This window comes from Mobula birostris, chromosome 3 (genome assembly GCF_030028105.1).
Source record: "Mobula birostris isolate sMobBir1 chromosome 3, sMobBir1.hap1, whole genome shotgun sequence".
In the NCBI taxonomy this organism is placed as follows: Eukaryota; Metazoa; Chordata; class Chondrichthyes; order Myliobatiformes; family Myliobatidae; genus Mobula; species Mobula birostris.
In genome coordinates, this window is record NC_092372.1 from 130,210,246 (window position 1) to 130,236,255 (window position 26,010).

General features: G+C 42.9%; 1 protein-coding gene across 3 annotated transcripts in view; it reads right to left on the reverse strand.

The window, feature by feature from the left end:
* ampd1 (adenosine monophosphate deaminase 1 (isoform M)) overlaps positions 1–26,010 on the reverse strand; it is a 259,415-nt gene that overhangs the window by 2,836 nt on the left and 230,569 nt on the right. For all 3 annotated transcript variants that reach the window (XM_072253361.1, XM_072253360.1, XM_072253359.1), the window contains 6 exons: positions 14,286–14,417; positions 8,929–9,092; positions 6,559–6,685; positions 4,936–5,099; positions 2,842–2,962; positions 1,577–1,750 (listed from right to left, as the gene is read on the reverse strand). In XM_072253361.1, coding sequence (XP_072109462.1) covers positions 1,577–1,750; positions 2,842–2,962; positions 4,936–5,099; positions 6,559–6,685; positions 8,929–9,092; positions 14,286–14,417 — 882 coding nt within the window. The remainder of the gene's footprint in view (positions 1–1,576; positions 1,751–2,841; positions 2,963–4,935; positions 5,100–6,558; positions 6,686–8,928; positions 9,093–14,285; positions 14,418–26,010) is intronic.

The following is a 26,010-nucleotide window of genomic DNA, read 5'->3' on the forward strand; positions in this document are numbered from 1 at the left end:
TTACATTACTGGATTGGAAACTATTGGATGGACTAATGATCATAGAAATCATAGATGATAATATCATACAGCACAGAAACAAGCCCTTCAGCTTATCAAGTCCAGACACCTGGGAAAGGGTGAGCAGCTTTAAGTTCCTGAGCACCAACGTCTCAGAGGATTTATCTTGGGCTCAACAAGTTTGTCACAGTTTGGGCTGACAAATGACTGAACCCAGGTGTGGAGGAACAGCAGACTCACATGCATAAACAGAAACAGGAGTTAAATCATGAGTTCCAACTGAACATGGATGTTGTGACCGAGCAACACCATGAGACGGATCATTGTGCAAACACACAAACAAGGACCCTGTGATCAGCACTAATCAGGAGTCCACTTTAAATAATCACAGTAGGCTGACAATCCGTGCCAGTCAAAATAAACTTGACAAGATTAAACAGAAAGCAGAAGTGCTAAACGACTCTAAGTAATGTAACAATTAACAAATACAGGGCTCATGACAACATTAATACCATCACAAAGAAGGCATGCCAGTGCCTCTGCTTCGTTAAGAATTTGAAGAGGTTTGGTATATCACCCTTACAAATTTCTATAGATCTGTGGTGGTGAGTATTCTGATGGTTGTTTCACGGCTGGTATGGAGCCTCCACTGAGCAGAGAATCAAATGAGGCTGCAGATGGTTGAAGACTCTGGCAGCTTCATCACAGGCAGAAGCCTCCCCACCAGCGAGGACATCTTCCAGGGGAAGTGCCCCACGAAGTCGGCATCCATTAATAAGGAATTGCACTGTCCGGGACATTCCCTCTTCTCATTATCACCATCAAGAAGGAGGTACAGGATCCTCAAGAACCCACACTCACATTTTGGGAACAGTTTCTTCCCTTCTGCCATCGGATTTCCCAGCAGTCCATGAACTAACCTATTCCCCTTTTTGCGCTATTTATTTATTAATTTATTATTCAAAACTTAAAATAATTTTAGGTCTTGCACTGCGCTGCTGCCACAACACGTCAAATTACATGATATATGTCAGCAATAATGTTTACCCAGGTCCGCTTCAGTCTGCTTTAGATTAGATATCAAATTCCACAGCAGTACTTGAGGAGGATCAAGGGAGGTCACATCCCGACTATTCTTGATCTCTCAAAAAGTATCAATAAAATACCAATTTGCTAAGCCTTGTTGTGCACTATACAATTTGCCAACTTACAAACACAGATACTGCCTTAGAACAAGGGCTCTCAAACTTTTTTATGCCATTAACCGAGGTGTCCATGGTCCCCATGTTGGGAATCCCTGCCTTAGAAGAACCTCAGCTTCCTTAATGCAATTTGGTTCATTCTGAAGCCCTGAAAGGTGCTTTAGAAATAAAAAGTCCTTGCTGTTATAGGGAGTGGTAGTCATTGGTTCCCTAGGTAAAAGCAACCATTTTAGCACAAATCAAGGCCTGTATATGCCACATTGGATAGTGTGCAATGTTTTGTCCTAATTAGTCTTAAGGATGCATTGCTTTCCTTCAGTAAGACATTGGGCTGGTTCCAGGTTTACTGGCTGAGTGACCTAAGTTGTTCTAACCTTGGTGTAGTGGAACTGCATGGGATCATCAGTAGACAGTGAGATCATCAGGCCTTTCTTCTGATACTCAGGTAGTGGATTTTTGGCGTACTCCAGGAAGAGGCTATTGTTGCTGAGAGGAGACATGGCGATGGGGATCTGAGCCAGGAAGTACAAGTACTGCAGCACTGGACTCTGAAAGATAAAAAGCATTCCTAAACACAAGCTTCACAGTTTCGGGCCCCACCTGGTGTGTGACTACCTCATCAGTGCCTCCTTGTGTTGGAGTGTGTTCATCTGACTTACAAACTGACTTCTGGCCTTCCCAAGAGAAAGCAAGAGAAATGGAGGAGCAACATTTGAACCACTCACTGAAACATGCCCACAGGGCAGATACTAATTCATTGAGGAACCTTTCAACTTCACAGCTTTGCTTAAGGACACAGTTGTATACAGAGTACAGTATCAGTCTAAAAATTGATAATATTCCACACTTGGATGCTTTGATACACAGCAACTTTGATGTGTGTTGCTTGAATTTCCAGCATCTGCAGAATTCCTCGTGTTTGCGTTTCTGAATACTCTACACTTGATGGTTAAATCAGTCAGGTTTATTATTAATTTAATTTTTGTTTCTTTTTTTCATAGCTTCACTGCTATTCAGTTTTAAATCTGGTTTAATATTCCAGATTCTCTTTTCTCTTTCATCAAATCTTCTCTTGCCTTGCTATTTTATATTGAGCATCTCTGTCTCTCTACCTTTCTGTCTCTCTGTCTCTCTCTCTCTCTCTCTGTCCCTGTATCTCTCTCTCCCTCATGTGATACATTTTTTGGTATACCCACTCTGTTTTCATAGCTAGGAACTCCTACCCCATCTCTGCTGGATCACCGAGCTGGGATCCCTGCTAGTTACCAATTGGCAGGAGGACCCGTTGTTCACCCTAACGGAAATGTTCAATGGGGCACCCATCTGGGAGTTCTGCTTAAGAGACCACTGTTGGCGAACATAAGGCTTCTACAGATCTGCGCACATTCTCAGATTTGGTCTCCAATCTTCCATTAACCTGGGCCAGGGATTCAGGAATTCCAAGCCATAGCACCATCTCCACTAATCTACATCTTTCCAGGCTGAGAGTCTGCTTGGGCTATTCCCAGCCGAACTTACTCCCGATTCAACAGACATATGAATGGAGACCCTTGCATGAATGAATGTTTCCTTCAGCCGAAGATGTTCTTGATGGGACTCATCTTTCTCCCTCCCAATCCCCCTTCTCTCTGATACAAACCTTTTTTAGGTTAAGTCCATGTGAGATGTTATCAGCAGTCATGAATGCTGCCAGGAGGTGTGTCACAGCTCCTGCCTCACCACAGTGAGGCCGAAACATGAAGGTGTTTAGCCCTCGTTCTCTGAAAGGAAGCCAAAGAAAGTCCACTAGTTTCAAAGTACTCAAGATTACCCAGTCATTTTAATCACGCCATCCTCAAGAGCAGTTCAAAATTATTGAACGTTTGCACAAAGGAAAGCAGCCTGCAGAATGTAGCACTCAGTGCATAATCTGTTCAGAGAATTGACCCAGAGTGTGCAATATGTCAGAGTCCAGATGCAAGGTCTTGCTTTGTCATGACAAACCAAACCAGCTTTAACTCAGCCAGCTCCATCACAAGTACAATCTCCCCACATTCAGGACATCTCCAAAAGGTGATGCCTCTAGAATGGGGCTTCATCATGGAGGACTCTCACCATTTGGGACATGTTCTCTTCCCATTACTGCCACTGAGGAAGAGGTACAGGAGCCTGGAGACACCCACTCAACATTTTAGGAACAACCTATTCCCCTCTGCTATTAGATTTCTGAACATTACCTTATTTTTCATCTTTTGCATTATTTATTTATTATTTTTATAGCCAATAATAATTCTTATGCCTTGCACTGTACCACTGTCATAAGGCAACAAATTTTATAACATACATCAGTGACAGTAAACCTGATTCTGATTTAGTTTTCAAACTGGAAGACCTTTCAGAAAAGATGTTCCTCCATCTCATGGTACAGTTTGGAGCTTAGCTTCCTGGATGGTAATTTTCTATCAAATTTTACCCTTAATCACTTCCACATTCCCCCAGAAACACTAAATGCAGCCACCTCCACATTAAACAGTTAAATCTTCTACCCTAAACCAGTTGTAATTGAATAAATGAAGAAATCCTACATCCTAAAGCTAACGTTTGCCGTTTCTGCGACTATCACAGTTCTGGAGTTTGTTCAAGCAAATAAGGATCAATCTCTCTGTTATGAGTGTGGATTCAACAACAGAGATATTCACATTTCCCCATTAAGGTAATAAACTGTTCCAATGACTTCTCCTCCAACTTTTATCATGTAATATTTGAAACTGAGGGCAAAGAAAATACATTGATTAAAGGCTAGGACAAAGTCAGAGACATTAGAGAGCAATGTCATGGAGGGCAGCTAGGGAGGCAGAGTGGATGAGGATGGATTTGCAGAGTTTAAGCCAGATATAACCATATTGAATAAGGGACCAGAATTGGAAGAGTGCAGAGATCTTCACAGACTGCAAAGCAAGGGGTGATAACAGTGGAAGGGAGAGATGCCTCTGTGTTGTGGGCAGATCTCCAGAGACAATGACTATGGGACCAGGGTTGGAAGAGTGCTGAGATCTTTACAGACTGTAAAGCCAGGGGTGATATTAGTGGGATGATTCTGTGCAGTGTATTGATTTCCATGATGACAACAATGTAACTGAGATATCGCCTAATCCAGAGTTGTAAATGAATAAGCACCGGAAGACAGTGAATAGCGCTTGCTGTGGATTACAATATGATTGGTAGTTTTTAATGTGCACTGATTACCAAGGTGTAGAAAGTGACGTCATCCAGAGAGCAGTGGAGCCATAGATTCCACTGGGAAAAAGTCACGGATGAGGTGTTCAGCAGCAGACAGGCTCAGCCAGTGAAGGACAAAAGTTTAGGGGTAACATGAGGGGAAACTTCTTTACTCAGAGAGTGGTAGTTGTGTGGAATGAGCTTCCAGCAGAAGTGGCTGAGGCAGGTTCTATGTTGTCGCTTAAAGTTAAATTGGATAGATATATGGACAGGAAAGGAAGGGAGGGTTATGGGCTGAGTGCAGGTCGGTGGGACTAGGAGAGAATAAGAGTTCGGCACGGACTAGAAGGGCCGAACTGGCCTGTTTCCGTGCTGTAATTGTTATATGGTCATATGGGATGGGCTTTGAGTAAAGGCAAAAGAAGACAATAAGATTTCAGCAACATGAGAGATCAGAATTTTCTGTACATCTGATAATATAAGAACAAATTCTATGACCCCACCCTGCCCCGCATGACTGATTAAAGGGCTTTACCTCCGCAGGTTGTTTAGGACCAGGATGTTAATATACATATAGCAGAGGTAGTAGGTGTACGAAGGGTTCTTTGGGATGTTCCATTCCTCAGGTTTTGGACTCTTTGTGGAGAACATATGACCACTATGTTTGGACTCATCATCCACGCTGTCAAAGGCAGTGATCTGGGTCAATGAAGGAAAGAGAAAAGGAAGCTTACCAACCAACCTGAAGCTGTTATTGATCACAAAGGCTGATGTTGCAATAAAGACTTGTATTTACAGAGGACTTAATCACACAGAGTTGGTGTTCAAAATAACAGGCAAGTTATTAAAAACTAGTGTGCACCAGGAGACTGGCCAAAGTCTGTCTACCTGAGTATGTGTTCGATACAACTTGTACTGTATTCCCTGTTGATGAGATTACTAGTAAAACTACGTTTTGATAACAGAATGGTGGCTACAGCAAGACTTAATTAAGTAACAGACTAGGTCCTGATTACAGAATAAAATTATTATCTAGCAGTAACTCCAATTTTCTATTACAGCACTGGGTGCACGTATAACATCATCAGTGAAGTTCCTCTGACTTGCTGCTTCCTTCCATGTCTCTATTTTAGTTTGTGGCTCCCTGTACCCACATTAGAATAATCCACATCCCTAGGTACTAGTCACTAGCCCTCACTATTCTTTTCCCTTCAACACACTTCAATTCTTTCAATTATTTTTAAGTCTGATACCCTTACATGTCTTCACAATCTCATCACCTTAATGGCCAACCAAGTATTTTTTGAAGGTTGTCTCTGTTTAATGTAGAAAGGTGGGTTGGTGGAGGCACACAAGATGGTGACTGTTCTACATAGGGTAAACAGAGGGAATCTGTTTCTATCTGCATTAGTTCAAGAACTAGAAGGCAGAGATTTACAATTCTGGAAAAATATAAAATGATTATGTGAGAAAAGTATGTCTTCACAGTGTAATTAACCATTGCCTTCAAAAGGAATTAGATTGATACTTAATGGAGAAGAATCTTTATGGCAATGGGAAAAAAAAGTTGGGAGTGATGGGATTTTGTTAAGCTGGCTGGCAGCCAACATAGACTTATGGGCAAAACACAGTCCTTCCTTGGAATAATTCTGTGATTTTATCTAATTCAATTTGAAGATTTTATTGGGTATGCCCACAAGAAAATGAATCTCCGGGTTGTATACATGTCATTTGATAATACATTTACTCTGACCTTTGTTGTTCAAGACATGAGGAAAACTCTTGAGTTCTTAAGATGCCTCGAGATCATTGACAACACATGAAGGAAAGATGGCCCACGAAGGACGGTATAGATATTTTAACTGTTGTAATATACACTCTGTTTCAGCCACCAGAAGTGAGAACCAGCATCTGGAAATGCTACACAATTTTAGTGTTATTATATTATAGGATCAAAGGCAATTTTGATTTTGTGCACTCATATGTTTTCGGTCATAAGGAACTGGCAACCACTTTTACTTCTTTGACGTTTGCTTCCACTGAGAGCTTGCTATCAACCATTTGAAGCTAATGACCCCTCCCCATGAATACTGACATCACAGAGCCCACGGGATGGTGAGGTGGGCCCTACTGAAGAGCACCTGACATCTTTACTCACGTGTTTGAGGAAAATGCTGAGCTTGATGTTACTCTGAGGATTCACTGTGGCTTCAAAGATCGGCAGGAAGATGTTTTCAAGCATTTTTCCAAAGTGTGGGATGACATTTTGAGCCCTGAAAATATCACTTAAAAACATATGGAAAAAAAATCAGAAACTAGAAGTAGAAGAGCAAGTGACAGAAATGTGAGAATATCTAAACACTGACTAATTTCAACTGTTAGAGAGCATTCAGGAAAGCCAGTAGCCCCATGAGGGTGGGTCATTTGTAAATTGCTCACAGCTAGCCTCTTCCATCCACACCTAAATTTTATGGTCAATTTGTCACAACATTTGCTGGCAATATCAGAACCGAAGTATGAAGGAAAGACATGATGTAGAGATGGCAATGAGAATTTATTCATAATAATTTCAAAAGAACATTGGTGACTTGGCCGAGCAATACTACAAGAAGTAATATTCTCAAAACAAGGACCCCGTGACTGGCACTAATCAGGTATCCTCTTAAATAATACAACTAACACGGAATCCCTGAGCCAATCAAAATAAACTTAGCAAGCTTAAACAGAAGGCACCAGGAAACCACATTATAAAGAGTGAGTCGCTCAAGAAAAACACAAGGAACTCTAACCAATTAATGACTGTTAATGAACAACAATTAATCAATTCAGGAGCTCTAAAAACCTTGGAGCCCATGCTCTCTAGTGCCCCATACAGGCTTAAAGAACTCTTTACAAAATTTTTCTGTCAATGAAATCGAGTTAAATGGTGTACGCAATTGTGGCACAAGATAGGATTTATCAGCTATCATGTCAGCCAACGAGGTGCTATTGCTTGCTTGTGCCCATAATTCTGTCCCCAGTGCTTCTTCCCTTGACAGAGAGTTCGCATCCACAAAGACATGGACGGAAAGGATATGGGGGACTATGATCTGAATGCAGGTCAATGGGAGTAGGGAGTTTAAATGGTTTTACACAGGCTAGATGGGCTGAAGGACCAGTTTCTGTGCTGTACTATATGACTCTACGTGCTTGCAGATATTGTAAATTGTTCCCAATATGCAGATGGAACCTGGGGGAGTTAATGGTAATATGGGAAAATACTGTGGAATTGGTTCAGAATTTCAGAAGCACGTGCTTAACGGATGGTATTGACACCATAGGCCAAAGAGTTGTTTCTATGTTGTATGACAACGATCATGAGAATTATATTTTCTTAACCCCAGTAGCGAATCCTTATCTTCCTAATTTTCTGTGTTCATTCTTCCCAGATTATTAGGTTGCTTATCCCATCTCACTTATTGCAAAAATATTCTTTTGATCCATTGCACCTTTCTCCCTCCACAGCATTGCATTCAAAGTACAGTGAGGTTTGGTGGAATAGTTGCAGCTGACTTTGGATTGTATTGTACATGCTCTGAGAACTCAGTATTCAAACCTGACACGCCATCAAAACCTAATAGTGAAACAAGGAGCAAGTTCAGTTGTGAACCAGTCTCTCTAATCAGAATTATTACTTTACCTCACTATGCCCGTGACCCTTTAATCTTTTTCACACTTCTTTACACATGAGAGGCCTCCTTCAGTCTGGGTCGACCATGGATATTGTGTCCTAGCTCTCTAGATATGCAAGCCTGGGCAGTATGATATGGGGAGCAAACTGTTGCCCATGTAGCAAGCTCCCCCACTCCACTCATCTGATGAACCCAAAGGAATGGGAGGGACCGATACATTCTGGCTCCAGCAACATCGCAGGAGTTGCCGGTCAGTATTGAACTCAACATAGGGCTACCTTAGGGACTCCAGCTCCAGATTTCTCCTTGGTGTTTACTCCCAAAGCCTTCCCCAGGAGTAGATACAGCCGCAAGACAGCTGAAGTTTGAGATCAGAGATTTTCTTCTCCTAGATGAGCAGCCAACCATGGCTGATGAGCCCCAACTGCCCAAACCGACTGGTACTAAGGCCTAGTAAGAGATTTAAAAGTGGGAGGGGGAGGGGGAGATCCGAAAGTGGGAGTCTCCCCCTTCCCCTCCCACTTTCAAATCTCTTACTAGCTCTTCTTTCAGTTAGTCCTGACGAAGGGTCTCAGCCCGAAACGTCAACTGTACCTCTTCCTAAAGATGCTGCCGGGCCTGCTGCGTTCACCAGCAACTTTTATGTGAAGTCCAGGAGCTGGATTTGGTTGTCAGAGGCTATTTGAGGCGCACACCGTTGGGAGCATTTAATAGGTAGTGGGAGCTTGACCCCATTACCAACCCTGGCTATAACAACCTTAAGTTTTCACATACAGGCAGCCCATTCATATAAGGATCAATCCAGTGAATCCAACAGATCTCTCAGAGACACATAGTCAATGCAACTTCCAACATACTAGATTCTGGGGATCTGAATCATCCACTTCATGTGAGAAGAGTAGACCCTGTGTTTGATAAACCACGATGCCAACTTTGACCACTCATCTGGCGACCGCCCATAAATGGATAAACGTGGCTCTGCAAACTGGTACTTGGCATCTTCAAAGTCCGACGCCACCTCCTGCCATACAACAGAGCCACTGTTAGTGATGCAGTTAAATTCCAGAAATTCTTGTGTTCGTAGAATCTCTTGAGTTTACAATTTCATGACATGTGCATGTCAGTGGTAATAAGCCCAATTCTGGCTCTGAAAACTGAAACAATCACACGCTTGGGCATCAAATCAGATTTAACGAGGGAAGAGGATTACGGACGTGATGCAGAATAACGTTCCCCCGGTCCCTTGGTTTCTGCATCCAATGAAAGAGGATAAGATTATGTCTGTAATTCTACCTTGGCCTGGCACCTTCACTCACTAAAGTTTGGTTTTTGGCAGCTTTAAGAATCTAAGTTTGGATTATCAATAATTGTCAGAGGGGACAAGGTTTTCTCATTAATAGAGCATCATGATGTCATGAAACCAGTTACTAACAGCACAGAGGAAGGTTGGTAAACAACTACATGTTTAAAGTGAAGGAGGAGTTTAGATCTTTAAGCATTGGATACCATCACCGTGTCTCTTTGTAAATAACTGGAAGAACATAAGAACATCAGGAAACTGGAACATGATTGAGGTATTTGGCTTCTCAAGCTTTCATTTGGTTCCTCAATATGATCATGCCTTCCCCAGTCCCCAGTTCCCCTTCTGCCAGCTCTGTAGCTGTCAATTCCCCGATCCTTCCTGAAAATTGTCTACTTTCTCTTTTTATGACCTTAATGATCTAACCTCCACAGAAACACCTCAACAGATTGTATTATGCCCAGTCGAGATCTTAAATATTTCACTAAGATCACCTCTCTTCTTTTAAACTCGAAAGTGTTTTGATTTAATTTCTTCAGTCATTCATGATGGGAAGATTTGCTCTTATATTTTAAGAAGGAAAAAAGAACATGCACCGTTTCAAGATTCAAGTTGTCACGCACACTTCTTGGTGTGGTGAAGTTAAAGAACAAGAAGCAACTTTTTCTTTGACACTACTTGCCCCATTTCTCTTGAAGCCCAGAGCTCTCGCTTCCTCATTTCCACAACAGGTGTGCTTGGATATCGGTCATCAGCAGCCTAGTTGACTATGTCTTCTCTTCACATAACTTTCACTCATAGAGATAAATTATAACTGTTAGTGCCCATTCAATGGAGGGAATTGTCTAACAGGTTCATTGATTGATGGACAGCTGGTCATTGGAGGATAGTTATTTCAGATGGCATAAATTGCTCTATTACTTAAACAATGTAAAAAGCGACCAGAACCATTTTAGGGCCCAATATTCACATAAGTCAGTCTGGCAAGATGCTTGCTTTAAGAAGTGTTCTGTTCCAGAGCAAGCAACACTCTGGAGGTATGGGAAATATACTTCCTGGAAAGGTGGTTAGAGTGCAAAGTAACTTCTCAAAAAAGTTTCCCTCCAGAGTCCCAAAAAGCTCTTGTATAATATTCCTCTACTTTTGTCTCATTCTTTCTGGTCAAGGACATGATATTAAGAACTACTCCACATTAAGTTTTGACCTAGAATGGCAGGTATGGTCCTAAGTAGATGAAGGGATCTGAATTTTCACTCCCATTAAACAGAAGTATATGCTGACCAATGCATAAACCTGGTTTGGGTAGTTCACCAGATGGAACTTTGAATCCTCCAGTCTACATATTACCAATCTGTAACTTTTTTCACCCAGTTTCATGGCCACCACTGCCATGTTGATGCCAATTTAACCAGCTTGATCAGCGCCAGATACCAATCATCACTTGAGTGTGAACAGGAGCAGGAAAGTGAAGTACTTTGGACTACTTACGAAATGTTAATGCACACACAGGGATGTGAGCATCGTTGGCAAGGCCAGTGTTTAAAGAACAAAGATTAGCTTTATTTGTTGTTTGTTCTTTGAAACATACAGTGAAATGCGTTGGTTTGCTTCAATAACCAACACTGTCCGTGGATTGCAATGAGGGAAATCACAAGTATCACCATGCCTCCAGTGCCAACACAGCATGCCCACAACTCATCAACCATAACCATATATTCTTGGAATATGGAAGGAAACTGGAAAACCCAGAGGAAACCCATGCAGCCACAGGGAGAATGTACATACTCCTTACAGAGCGAACTCCATGGCTGTATACATTGGTGGGTGAAGTATTGACCTTGAGCTCCAGACCTGGGTCAGTTGTGTTATAACATATACCAGGAGAATAAGGCTATTAATTCTATTGATGTATGTTACAATGCTTCTTGTGGAGGACAGAAGTGTGAGAAGAAGCTGGAGAATTTTCAGTGGTATTTAGTGGGTTTGGTTGAGTGGCCCAAAACATGGCAGATGGAAATATGGCATGGGGGAATGCAAATTCCATCAACTTTAGTGGAAAAAAATAGAATTTAGAGAATTTTAAAAAGGTGAAATATTGTAAGGTTTTGATGCCCAGCGAGTGCTCCTGAACACAGGTTACTAAAATCAGGTACAACAAGCAATTAGATTTATTGGAATTTAATGAGAAAAGCCGGCTCCCCCACCAGACTTAGTCTGGTGAGGAGGGTGTGAGGACACCCAGCAGGACCTGACAAAGGGCGGATGAGCTCCTTGTGAGCCAACGGCCATCTTCTGTGGAAGAGATTAAAGCCTCACCACGTATCTACGAATCGTATGCTACACAATTAGTTAGAAGAGACATGATGAACTTGGGCGCTGCACCGTGTGCCTGGACCTGCCCAAGGCCTCCGCCTAAGGAAGGGCCAAGCTCGAAGAAGCAGCCGTAGCTGGAGGCTGTCATGGTCTCGGGCTCGAGTTTGGCGGGGCGGCGGCAGGCGGTGCCAAGGCGACCAGTGAGAACAAACTGAGGAAGAGGCTGTACTCGGTGCTGTCACAGGATCGAAGAAGATGGAGGTGCATAGCCGCCAACCCCGGATTCGGGATGGCACCCACTGACTGACTGACTGAATGAAGAAAGATTGAATATAAGAGTGAATGTATTGTGCCTCTATTGTACAGGACACAGGTGAGACTGAACCCAGAACGTTGTGTGCATGTCTAGTTTTCCTTCCTAAACAAGGATAGGCTTGTGATCTAAGGAGTGCACCAAATCTTCACCAGATTGACTCCTGGGGTGGTGGGATTGTCCCATGCAGAAAGATTTATCAGACTGGCCTATATTCTCTGGATCCTATTAGAATAAGGGGCAGCACAAAGAAATATACAAAACATGTTTATTTATTTATTTATTTTTATTGGGGTTCATGGACCCCTTGCTTAATGGTTTTGGTCCATAGCATAAAAAAGATTGGGAGCCCCTAACTTAAAGATACAATGTTGGACCCTGCTGGCCCAATGAGCCACACTGCCCAACAACCCATCTAATTAGCCTAATCACAATGACCAATTAACCTGCTAACAAGTTCATCTTTGGGAGGAAACCAGATCACCTGGAGGACACCCAGGTGCTCATGGGGAGATTCAAACATCAGAGGTGCACAGAGACTTAGGAGTCCTCATGCAAGACTCCCAGAAGGTTAATTTACAGGTTGAGTTTGTGGTAAAGAAGGCAAATGCAATGTTGGCACTTATTTCAAGGGAAATAGAATATAAAAACAAGGAGATAATGCTGAACCTTTATAAGACTCTAGTCAGGCCACACTTGGAGTATTGTCAACAGTTTTGGGACCCTTATCTCAGAAAGGTTGTGTTGTCATTGGAAAGAGTCCAGAGGAGGTAAACAAGGATGATTCTGGGAATGAAGGGGTTAACATATGAGGAGTGTTCGGCAGGTTTGGGCCTGTCCTCACTGGAATTTAGAAGAATGCAGGAGGATCTCATTGAAGCTTACCAAATCTTGAAAGGACTAGACAGGGTGGATGTGGAAAGGATGTTCCCTATGGTGGGGTATCCGGAACTAGAGGGCACAACCTCAAAATTGAGGGCGACCCTTTAGAACAGAGGTAAGGAGGAATTTTTTAGCCAGAGAGTGGTGAATCTGTGGAATGCTCTGAAGGCTGCGTTGAAGGCCAAGTCCGTGGGTCTACTTAAGGCAGAAGTTGATCATTTCCTGATTGCTTAGGGCATCAAAGAATATGACATGAAGGCAGGTGTATGGGGTTGAGTGGGATCAGGGATCAGCCATTATGGAATGCGGAGCAGACTTGATGGGCCAAATAGCTTAATTCTGTTCCTATGTCTTATGCTCTTATGGTTTAAGAAGGCAAATGGAATATTGGCCTTCATTGCTAGAGGGATTAAATTTATGAGCAGGGAGATTATGTTGCAACTGTACAGAGCACAACTGAGGATGCAACTAGAGTACTGCTTACAGTCCTGTTCTCTTTACTTGACTAAAGATATACTGGCTTTGGAAGCAGGGCAGTGGAGGTCCACCAGGTTGATTCTGGAGATGAGGGACAGCCTATGAGGAGAGATTGAGTCACCTGGGACTATACTCACTGGAATTCAGAAAGGGGATCTGATATAAACATAAAATTATGAAAGGGAGCGATAAGACAGAGGCAGGAAAGTTGTTTCCTCTGGTAAGTGAGACTAGAACAAAGCAAAATAGCCTCTATATTGGGGAGAATAGATTTAGGACAGCAATAAGGGAAAACTGTTTTTCCCAGAGAGAATTCTCTGCCTGGGGAGGCAGTGGAGGCTACTTCGTTAAATACATTTGAGACATAGATAGATTTTTGCATAGCAGGGGAATTAAGGGATGTGGTGAAAAGGCAGTTAAGTAGAATTGAGTCCACGGCTAGATCAACCATGATCTTATTGAATGGCGGAGCAAGCTCAACAGGCCAGCTGGCCAACTCCCACTCCTATTTCTTATTCAACAGCTTGTAAGTAACACCTTGCAAAACTTTACTAATGGACAAGGCATTAGTAAAGGCAGGGTATAGATTTCAAATCAATGAGATTGGCTGAGAGACTGGTCAGGAAGATGCGTTTTCAGAAGGTGAAGTGTGCAGAGGTTAAGGAAAGAGCCTCAGAGTGTGCTGTAAGGCAGCTGAACAGTTCCCCATCCATGGTGAGAAAGAGGTGGAGACGTGCACATGAGGCCAGAACGTAAGATGAGTGTGTAGACTATACAGAAAGGAAGGATGGACCATTGGAGGTATTTAAGAGTGAGAGATTCAAATTATGGGACCGAGAAGTTCTTGTGATGGTTAAGCTGAACAGAGTGAAGAATTGTATTACAATTCCTTCACAGGAATAAACCAATTGAGTAACAGGACCACATACCTTGATGATATGAGCAAAGTATTCTCCATCTATGGCATTCTCTGTTTTCAGATAAAGGTCACGGAGCTCACTGGCACCCATTGGATTGTACTTGGCATTGAACTTATCAAAACGCTGGAATGTCTGACGACCCTGGATAAAAATAATTAGAGAGACTGGTTGGTTTCTGTGCTGTACTGATGATTGTATTTTTTTTATCCATTCTTGGGATATGAAGTTATTTGTAAAACTGATATTTGCTGGTCATTCCTTGACTAAGTTAGTCGGTCAGTTTGCAGGTCAGATATTTACATATAAACAGCTTGGATATATTTAGTCATATATTTATTCAATCATGTTTCTCAAAGTAATTCTAACCTAAAATCTGGCTTTTGAATCTGAATGTCAACCAATTTTGTATAAATATTATATGTACCATATGTTTGGATGGCAGCGTAGGGATATGTCTCTACCAAAGGAGGTGTAAGACACTCCTTCCCTCCGCTAGCCTGCAGGTTACCCTTGGGAAAAATGTAGCACCTGCTTAGCCCCCTCTCACCAACCCTGATCAGGGTCATGTGAAGCCATAGGAGCAGGTGGTGGATGGTCGTATAAGCAGCTGGTTCATATCACAAACCCTGGTTTTGCAACCACTCACACCAGGCAGACAATCTCTGAAGAGTATTGATAAAGGCTGGGGTCACCCATCTTGTAAAGACACTGCCCAGAAGAAGGCAATGACAAACCACTTCCGTAGAAAACTTTGCCAAAAACAGTCATGGTCATGGAAAGACCATGATCACCCACATCATAAGGTACGGTAGATAACAATCAAATGTGCATGTTAGCCTATGACGATAAATGTGAACTCATAGTCTACATAATATCACTCTCTAGTTGTCATATCATGTTCTTATCTCTGTGCCTTCCTACTATTCATCTCATCACTGTTCTGTTTGGTTATCTCAGTCATTCTGCTATCTCACAAGAACTCAAAAGCATGAGAAAATAAGAATGAGACAGCAGACCCCTCAACCCTACCCTCCCGTTCAACAAGACTATGTCTAACCTGCCACAGGCCTCAATTCATAGAAACCACAGAAACCATAGAAACTACAGCACAGAAACAGGCCTTTTGGCCCTTCTTGGCTGTGCTGAACCATTTTCTGCCTAGTGCCACTGACCTGCACACGGACCATATCCCTCCATACACCTCCCATCCATGTATCTGTCCAATTTATTCTTAAATGTTAAAAAAGAACCCGCATTTACCACCTCGTCTGGCAGCTCATTCCATACTCCCACCACTCTCTGTGTGAAGAAGCCCCCCCTAATGTTCCCTTTAAACTTTTCCCCCCTCACCCTTAACCCATGTCCTCTGGTTTTTTTCTCCCCTTGCCTCAGTGGAAAAAAGCCTGCTTGCATTCACTCTATCTATACCCATCATAATTTTATATACCTCTATCAAATCTCCCCTCATTCTTCTACGCTCCAGGGAATAAAGTCCTAACCTATTCAACCTTTCTCTGTAACTGAGTTTCTCAAGTCCTGGCAACATCCTTGTAAACCTTCTCTGCACTCTTTCAACCTTATTTATATCCTTTCTGTAATTTGGTGACCAAAACTGAACACAATACTCCAGATTCGGCCTCACCAATGCCTTATACAACCTCATCATAACCATTCCAGCTCTTATACTCAATACTTTGATTAATAAAGGCCAATGTACCAAAAGCTCTCTTTATGACCCTATCTACCTGTGACGACACTTTTAGGGAATTTTGTATCTGTATTTCCAGATCCCTCTATTCCACTGCACTCCTCAGTGCCCAACCCTGTATGTTCTATCTTGGTTTGTCTTTCCAACGTGCAATACCTCACACTTGTCTGTATTAAACTCCACCTGCCATTTTTCAGCCCATTTTTCCAGCTGGTCCAAGTCCCTCTGCAGGCTCTGAAAACCTTCCTCACTGTCTACTACACCTCCAATCTTTGTATCATCAACAAATTTGCTGATCCAATTTACCACATTATCATCCAGATCATTGATATAGATGACAAATAACAATGGACCCAGCACTGATCCCTGTGGCACCCCACTAGTCACAGGCCTCCACTCGGAGAAGCAATTCTCTACTATCACTCTTTGGCTTCTTCCATTGAGCCAATGTCTAATCCAATTTACCATCTCTCTATGTATACCTAGCGACTGAATTTTCCTAACTAACCTTCCATGCGGGACCTTGTCAAAGGCCTTATTGTCCATGTAGACAATATCCACTGCCTTCCCTTCATCCACTTTCCTGGTAACTTCCTCGAAAAACTCCAATAGATTGGTCAAACATGACCTACCACACACAAAGCCATGCTGACTCTCCCTAATAAGTCCGTGTCTATCCAAATGTTTGTAGATTCTGTCTCTTAGTACTCCTTCCAATAACTTACCTACTACCGACATTAAACTTACTGGCCTATAATTTCCTGGATTACTTTTCGATCCTTTTTTAAACAACGGAACAACATGAGCCACTCTCCAATCCTCCGGCACCTCACCTGTAGACAGCGGCATTTTAAATATTTCTGCCAGGGCCCCCGCAATTTCAACACTAGTCTCCTTCAAGGTCCGAGGGAACACCCTATCAGGTCCCGGGGATTTATCCACTTTAATTTTCCTCAACACAGCAAGGACACTTTAATTTTCCTCAAGACAGCAAGGACATCTTCAATGCCATTCACAAAAAGCTCCCTGTTTCCTCTTCAAAAGCTAACAATGATCTAATCTTCACAATAATACTGAATTCCAGAGACTCACCATCTTTTGCAGGAGAAACTCTGATGCTACTCAGTTTTAAGTGATCACCCTTTTACCTTGCTCCTACTAGTAGAAATACCTCTGATCTATGCTGTCATGTCCTCTTAAGATCTTACATGCTTCAATAAAATCAGCTCTTATTCTTCTAAGTGCTAAGTCATACAGACTCAACATCTTTAGCCATTAATGACACAGCAACCTTGCCAGCTAAGTGAACTTCCTGTGGATTGCCTCCTGTGTTACTGTGTGTAGAACTCAGGAACACAAAGGGAGTAATAGCTTTGTTGGGGATATACTACATACTTCTTTTCTGCCTGAGATTGAGGACAAATCACAGTGAGATGTAGGAGTAATAGGGTCAGAGTGGTAGGAGATTACATCTGGTGGCATCCGTTAGTCTCGCGAGACCATGGATCTGCGCCTGGAAAGTCCTGCTTCAGTCTGTGTTAGAGCAGCGTCTGCTGTGGCTGTCACTCCCATGTGGGACTCTAGAGTGACACTCTCAGCTGCAGTGACCCTTATATTCACTTGGCACCTTTTGTTGGAAAAGGCCCAGAGGGGGTGGAATTTTTAACATGCATCCAGCACAGCATTTTGAGCTGATGCATAATGAGAATAAAGGACAGGGGACAAAATAGACTGCAGGCACAGGAAAACAGAATTCTAGAAAACCTCTGAGGGTTAAACAGCACCTGTGAAGTACAAGATGTAAGCAGATGTATTGGACTGAGACCCTGCATCCAGAACAAATGGGAACCGAAAGTGTAGTGTATTCAATATTTCAGTAATATTTGAGTAATTTTGTAAATGTGTTGTTTGATTAAGTGTTCTTTATTTGTTTACATAATTCACTATGTGTTATATGTAAGAAGTATGTGAATGGCATACGTCAGTGTACCACCATGTCATATGTGAGAGTCTCACTAACAAAAAAAGAAAATAAAACCTAAACAGACGAGTACCCCGGCTCCTGTGTTTTCCTTTTGATTACTTTCTGAAGTTACAAACCTTAGCAGTGGCGACAAAGAAGTTTGAAAATGAACCCATGATGAATACCTATCTGTTGAAGTGCAGCATATTTTTCTTTGGGAGGGGAGAGAGACGTTATATTTCTTTTAAAAGGCAGAAAACAGATGAAATTAACAAGCCATGGTTCATAAATGGTGAGTACAGGGTGATGATAATAATAATAAAATTAAAAAAACAGAAATGGTGGCTACATGGGAAAGATAGACCTGTTTGATTGCACAACAGATAACTGGATGATGTATACTGAATGAATTTTGCAGTATTTTTAAGCAAATGAAATAGCCAATGAAAAATGAGTCCCAGTGTTGCTGAGTGCAGTAGGTGGAAAAGCATAGTTTTCTTTGCCATTTAATTACTCCAACCAAACTAGCCAAAATGAACTTGGTGATATTTTTGACATAACGCAGGAACATTTAGAACCTAAGCTATTGTCAATTGCAAAATGATTTAGGTTTTATAAATGGAATCCAAAGAAAGGGGAGTCCATTCCAGCTTGAGTGGCTGATTGGAAGAAATTGTCTGGGTATTGTCAGCTCAGTGACAAGCTTAACGATGCATTGAGAGATTGTTTAGTTTGTGAAATCTTACTGGAAGCATTCAGAAACAGCTCCTAACTGAAGCACAACTCACATTTAAAAAAGTAGTTGAAATCACTGTTTCAATGGAAACCGCAGAGAGAAACACAATTGAGTTGCAGTCAGAATGAAAGTAATAGTGAACAAAATTACAACATCTGAACAGAAACCTGCCTGGCTGAACAAGTTGTGTTATTGTTGTAGCAGGGATTCTCATACACCAGGCCAGCACAGATTTAAAGGCAAAGCTTGCAAAGATTGCAACAACCTAGGACACATACAATGAGCATGTCAGGCAGGCAAGAATATATGGAGTGCACAGCAAAGAGTTAAAGATAGAAAGTTAAGTTTTAGTTTTAAAAAAGAGCACTAATCTGCATGTGATGATGAAAAAACAGAGTGATGGGAGTGACACAGGACTGAGTAGCCTCGAGAGTTAAAGTGTGAAAACTAACAAGAGGCAAGCAACACGGCTTACACCAGAGGTGAACAGCAGATTAATCAAAATGGAGTTGGACACTGGCTCGGCGGCTTCAGTCATTCCACAAAATGAGCTGGAATGACATTTCAGTGATACTGATCTAAAGTCTGCAGATATCCAACTAAGTACTTCTGCTGAAGAAAAGATAACTTCTGTGGGAATGATATTCTTAACAGTGAAATACAACAACTAGCAAGCTACATTGGGCTTGAGGGTGGTAAACACAGGAGGGACAGCATTGTGGATCCAAAATTGTCTGAGACAACTACAACTTGATTGGAGATCCATTCACCATTTGCATGCCACATCCCCTGTAATAGAATCAACTGAAAGTGAATTGGGAAAGGTACTGGATGATGTCACAGCACTGTTCAAGGATGGCACAGGAAAACTCAAACATATCAAGGGTAAAATATTGTTAAATGAAAATCCCACACCCAATATTGTCAAAGCCCATCCAGCTCCTTGTGCAAACCACAATAAAGTAACTGGTGAGCTAGATCACAGGAGGCGAAAGGAGTTCTTTCCAATGTTGAGTGGAGCCCATAGGCAATGCTAGTGGCATCAGTAGCCAAACAGAATGGGTCTGTCAGGATCTGTGGTAATTTTAAAGTCACAATCAACCCTATACTAAAAGTAGATCAATGCCCTCTGCCCAGGATGGAGGATATATATGCAAGCCTTTCTGGAGGAAAGCACTTCAGCAAAGTGGACTTAGCTAGGACCTATCTACAGATGGAGATGGAAAAAGAGTCCAAAGTGTTCCTCACCATAAACACTCACAAAGGGCTTTATCACTACCATAGGCTTATTTCTGGAGTAGCATCTGCACTTGCACTCTGGCAGAAAGCTATGGACCAGGAGCTACAAGGCTATCCAGGCACTCAGTGTTACCTGGATGACAACATTGTTACTAGTGAGGATGACGATGAACATCTCTGAAATCTCAAGACAGTGATAAAAAGATCAGAAGATTACAGGCTCAGAGCACAATGTGACAAGTGTGAATTCTTTAAACCAAGCAACACTTACTGTGGTTATACTATTGACGCACAAGGATTACGCAAGTTTGCCGTGAAAATTCAAGCAGTGGTGGATGCCGCAAGGGCAAATGATGTGTCACTGTTGCGGTTCTTTTAAGGATTTGTTAATTATAATAACAGGTTCCTGTCGAACTTGGCTACTGTACTCCACCCCTTGAATTCATTACTACAGATCAGGAAGAAATGGAACGGACAGAGCAGTGTGAGGTGGTTTTCCAAAAGGCAAAGCAAATGGTAATGTCAGACACTGTACTCACACACTATGATCCACATTTTCCAGTGAAGCTTGCCTGTGATGTCTCGCCTTATGGTAGAGGTGCAGTCATGTCACATGTTATGAGTGATGAAAGTGAATGTCCCATAGCCGTTGCATCATTTTCCCTTACTAATGCAGAGGAAAACTGTGCACAGATTGACAGAGAAGCTTTGAGTCTGGTTTTGGGGGTAAACCTTTTCAACCAGTACTTCTATGGGAGAGATCTTCCCCTCATTACTGATCATCAACCACTAGTGTCCATTTTCAATCCACAGAAGGGTGTCTTACTAACAGCTCTGTTTCTTGGAAGGCACAATTACAACATTGGATTCAAGAGGGCAACCAATCATGGAAATGTTGATAGATTGCCCCATTTACCCTTGGAAAAAGAAATACATGAAACATTTACAAAAGAGGACAATCTTCTTGACATATTCTCCCTAATGAAAATCGAAAGTCTCCCTATTAAGCCAGAGATGACCCAAAGAGAAATCAGAAAAGACCCCACACTGTCTCAGGGCTACATGGCAACCCAAAATGGCTGGAATTTGCAGTAGAAATTCCAATTCCCACATTCTTAACAGTGCCAGAATGAATGCCCTTGACAGAGGGTTGCCTTATGTGGGTATTGAGAGTTGTATCATCAAAGCTGAGAGTTGAAATGTTGGAGGAGCTACATGTCGGTTATCTAGGCATCTAGGCATGGTCAAATGAATGTATTGGCTCAGAGTTTTGTCTGGTGGCCCAAGACAGATCAGCAGACCGAGCAACTTGCCATGCACTGTTTGGGATGCCAACACGCACAGAAGATGCCAAGAGCAGCACCTCTCCATTCCTGGGAATGGCCTGCATTGCCCTGGCACGGAATCACATAGATTTTGTCAGACCATTCATGGGCACAAATTTTTTGGTTGTAGCGGATGCAGCTACAATGTGGCTAGAAGTGTCCCTAATAGCCTCCACTATAGCCACACACACTGTTAATATGTTGAGAAGCCTCTTCTCAAGGACTGGTGTTCCAGAACACAGTCAGTGTCAATCGACCACAGTTTCAGTCATTCCTAAAAATGAATGGAGTAAGACATATTACACCTGCATCATACTGCCCAGCTACAAATAGTTTAGCAAAAAGATTTGTCCGGAGTCTAAAAAATACACTGTGAGTAATGTCAGCAGAACACAAGACACTAACACTGAATCAGGAGCTCACCAATTTCCTCCTTGCATATTGCAATGCAACACACCCTACAACCAACAATTCACCAGCTATGCTGTTCCTGGCTCATCCCTTGTACTTACACTTGAATATCCTCAGAAGGAGTATGCAGGACATATTGAGGGCTCCTCAGACAAGAAGTCCTGATGAGGGTCTACAGAGGTGGTCTCCTGGATATCTCCTGGACAAGCAGTCCTGATGAGGGTCTACAGAGGTGGTCAAAAGTGGGTATCTGGTAAGATTAAGGACAGAATGGACCACTCTCCTACACAGCGGAGATTGTGAATGATGTTGTCTGGAGATGATACGTCAATTAGTGGAGGAAAGCAGAGTCAATTGTTAGACAAGAAAGGTATCCACAGCTTACAAATCATTTCCTGCAGTCCCAGAGGCAACTCCCACATCCGCCACAGAGGACACCCCAGAACCTGAGATTGTTTCACAGCCACAAGTCTCTCCTGCCAAGCAGAGTGACTCTCCATCTTGTCATGAAAAATATTACCCTACAAGAGTAAGAAATCCTCCGCAGTGATTAAATCTGTAGGCCTGAATAGGACAGCTTACAATTTACTATGCTGTGGATGTCTAAACCGTAGTTGTATTACACTGTATACTCTGTGTGTGCGTCTATATAGATGACTAGAGAGCAATACATTGTCACAACCACGGATTCGGCAGCGCAGTAGATACAGCAATTGTGCTTGTGAAGTTGCGTGAGTCAGCTAATTATTATTTAATCATGATAGTATTTAACTCCATCCTTGTCGTTGTGTTTGTCGAGACTTGGACAAAGCACAGCAACGCTTCGCTACCTGTTCGTCTTTGGCCTTCCCTGAGAAATTGGATTTTCGAGTCAACTGACTCTGAAAACTAGTGGTATTCGTTTAATATTTAGATCTTCTTTTCAGCTGCAGTGTGGGCTTCGTTTTCCTTTGAGAGTTTTAGTTAAAGGCCCTGTTTTGGCCTAGCATTTATTGTTTTATTTTCCCCTTAACACTATTCATATTAAAATCTGTGAACTATTGACCTGCTTCAGTGTCTCTCACTCCACACTTGCCATAACCGAACTGGGTAACATACGTTACATATTTAAGTGGAGATGCATTCTATATTGAGTTGGAATTTATAGCTAAGCAGGGGGGAGTGCAGTATATTCAATACTTCAGTATTGTTTAGTATAATTGTAAATACATTGTTTGATGAAGCATTCTATGTTTGTTTACACGGCTGTATGTGGGCTATATGTAAGAGATATGTGAATGCCATATGTCATTATGCCATCACGTCATATGTGAGTGTGTAAATACCCATGAAAAATAAGTTTAAAAAACTAAGTAGACGAGTTTGCCAGCTCTAGTGTTTTTCTTTCGATTAGTTTCTGGAGTTACAAAACATAGCAGGAAGGCTGCTGTTATTTAGCAGTATTGGACTGAGACTGGTGTGTGATAGGTGGAACCATAGAGAACAGCATAGTCATAGAGTCATGGAATACTACAGCACTGATACAGGCCCTTCATCCCATCTAGTCCACACTCAGCTATTAATCTGTCTCATCCCATTGACCTACACCTGGACCACAGTCCTCCGTATCCCTGTACCTACCCAAATTTCTGTTAAATGTTGAAATTGAACCTGCATCCACCACCTCTGCTGGAAACTCGTTCCATATGCTCAGCACCTTCTGAGTGAAGAAGTTCCCTCTCATGTTCCCCTTAAACATTTCACCATTCATCCTTAACCCATGACCTCTCGTTCTAGTCTCACTCAAACACCTGTCCAACTGCTGCAAAATGGCCAATGTCATCTCTCCCCACTCTGGCAAAGCTCTCACCTGCACTAAAATGTTCTGGGCAAAGACCTCTCCAAGTTATGCAGTTGTATCCCTCTTCACCAGGAGGATGAAGAGGGTATTTAACTACCCAGTCAGCAGATGACAGGCGGCTAACCGACTGTTCTAACTTCGTGAGGGTACCCGTGGCGTGGCTGACTACCCCCGCAGACTACATCCTGATGCTAGAGACCAGTTGGAACAACAAAAGCCCAAATGGCCATGTTCCACTGCCAGTTATCTGGTAAAATTAAAGATGAATTGGCAGCCAGAGACCGCATTGAGGATCTCAAGACTCTTGTCAGTACCTCTATCCAGGTTGACAATCATCTCCAGGAAGAGAGTGTCACAGTAAATCCTCTAGGGATTCCTGTCTCTGAACACCGCACGCACCCCCGCCCCCCGCTCCTCTTAACTTCCTCCAGAGGGGTCGATGCAACTGGGCAGAACCCACCTTTCTCCTAAATGAAAGGAAAATGCTGCCTCTATTGTGGTGAGCCAGGCTATTTCCATTCTGCCTGTCCCAAGTCGTCGGGAAAACACCCAGACCCTTCCAGTGAAGGGAGGTCTATCACGGGTTTCACCACTTCTCCCAGGTCTGCTGCATCCAGGGTCGTGCTGTCTACCTCCATCTCCTGGGGAGAACCGCAACATGTCCTTGGATGGATTCTGGTGCAGCAGGCAATTTCATGGACCTCAGTTAGCAAAACATCTCCAAGTTCCCCTGGCCCATCTTGACCAACTGATCACGGTCACAGCTCTGGACAGAAGATCTCTGGGTCCTGGGAGGACTTGCCACCTCACTGCTTCCATCTGTCTAGGTATAGCATCTCACACCAAGACTGCTCAGTTTTACCTTATTCATTCTCCTGAGTTTCCGTTGATCCTAAGATACCCGTAGTTAGCCCTCCACAACCCACAAATGCACTCCATGATGGTCTTCTCGCAGAATGGGCCAGCTGCCTCCCCGCATCTCCCAAGCTGTCCCGAGTTCCTACCAAGTATGCAGATCTGTTAGATGTTTTTAGTGAGAAAAAGGGCCACAACACTCCCACCTTATCAAACCCACCACTGAAGAGTTGAGTTGCTGCCTGGAAGACTCAAGGAAGACTCTGCTCCCTGTCAGCTCCAGAATGGGTGTCCATGGACAAATACTTTTATGATGCTCTAGCGTCTGTTTTAATCTATCCCTCCACCTCCTTTGCTGCTGCGGGCTTCTTTTTCGCGGCGAAGAAGGATGGCAGACTCCATGTGGCCTCAATAAAATCACAGTGAAGAACCTGTTCCCCTGACCACTGACGTACATGGCATTTGAGTTGCTGCAAGGGGCAGCCATCTTTACTAAACTAGACCTCCAAAATGTACATAACCTGGTCCCACACATTCAGAAAAGTGATGAATGGAAGACCCATTTTAACACTGCCATTGGCTACTATGAAAATCTCATGATGCTGTTCAGTTTAGTCAATGTAATCCACATGATCTAGCAGCTCCAGATCTTTCTGGGTTTCATTAATTTTTACCAGGAGTTCATCCACAACTTTAGTTCCATTGCAGCACCCCTAAAAGCTCTGACTAGAAGAACCCCTGGCCCATTTCGCTGGACTCCAGAAATTGAGGTAGCTTTCCAGGAATTGAAGTGTCGCTTCACAACAGCTCCCATCCTTGTTCTCCCTGACCCAGAGCTGCCGTTCATTATTGAAGTAGTTGTCTCAGACGCTGGGGTTGGGGCTGTTCTCTCAGAACAACCCCCGTCTGATCAGAAACTCCATCCCTGTGCTTTCTCCTCACAGCAGCTCTCTCTAGTGAAGAAGACTTGGGATATTGGGAACAGAGAGCGGTTGGCAGTCATGTTAGCACTGGAGGAATGAAGACATTGGTTGCAGGGGTCCAAACATCCATTTATGGTCTGGACTGATCACAAGAACCTAACCAACTTTTAGGAGGTGAAACAGTTAAATTTGCACCAGGCTCGATGGTCTCTCTTTCTTAACTGTTTTGATTTTATTATTACCTCCCATCCAGCTTCAAAGAATCAGATGCTGGACACCCTCTCCAGGCAGTTTGTACAACCAGATCTTGTTGCCGTCCCACAACCCATCCTCCTGTGGTCCAAGCTGGTGACATAGGCTGGATGGGAGGTTGAGACCATTGTCAGGAGAGCAGAAGGCACACCAAGGGTGCTGGCCACTGGGTCACCTTTTTGTCCCTAGCTCTGCCCATTCACATGTGTTACAGTGGGGACACACATGACATATTGCAGGACATCTGGGACTGCACAAACATCACAGCTCATCAACAAGTGGTTCTGGTGGCAGGGCAAGAACGGGAATGTTAAATCATACATGGCAGCCCGTCACATGTGCATCCAGAGCAAGGAACCCAGGTCATGTCCACTGCCCATTCTTTCCTGTCCCTGTTCCTATATCTCCGTACCACCATCGTGAGTTAACACCGTGATTACGATGGTGCTGGACCAGATCTCCAAGGCCTGCCCCTTTATGCA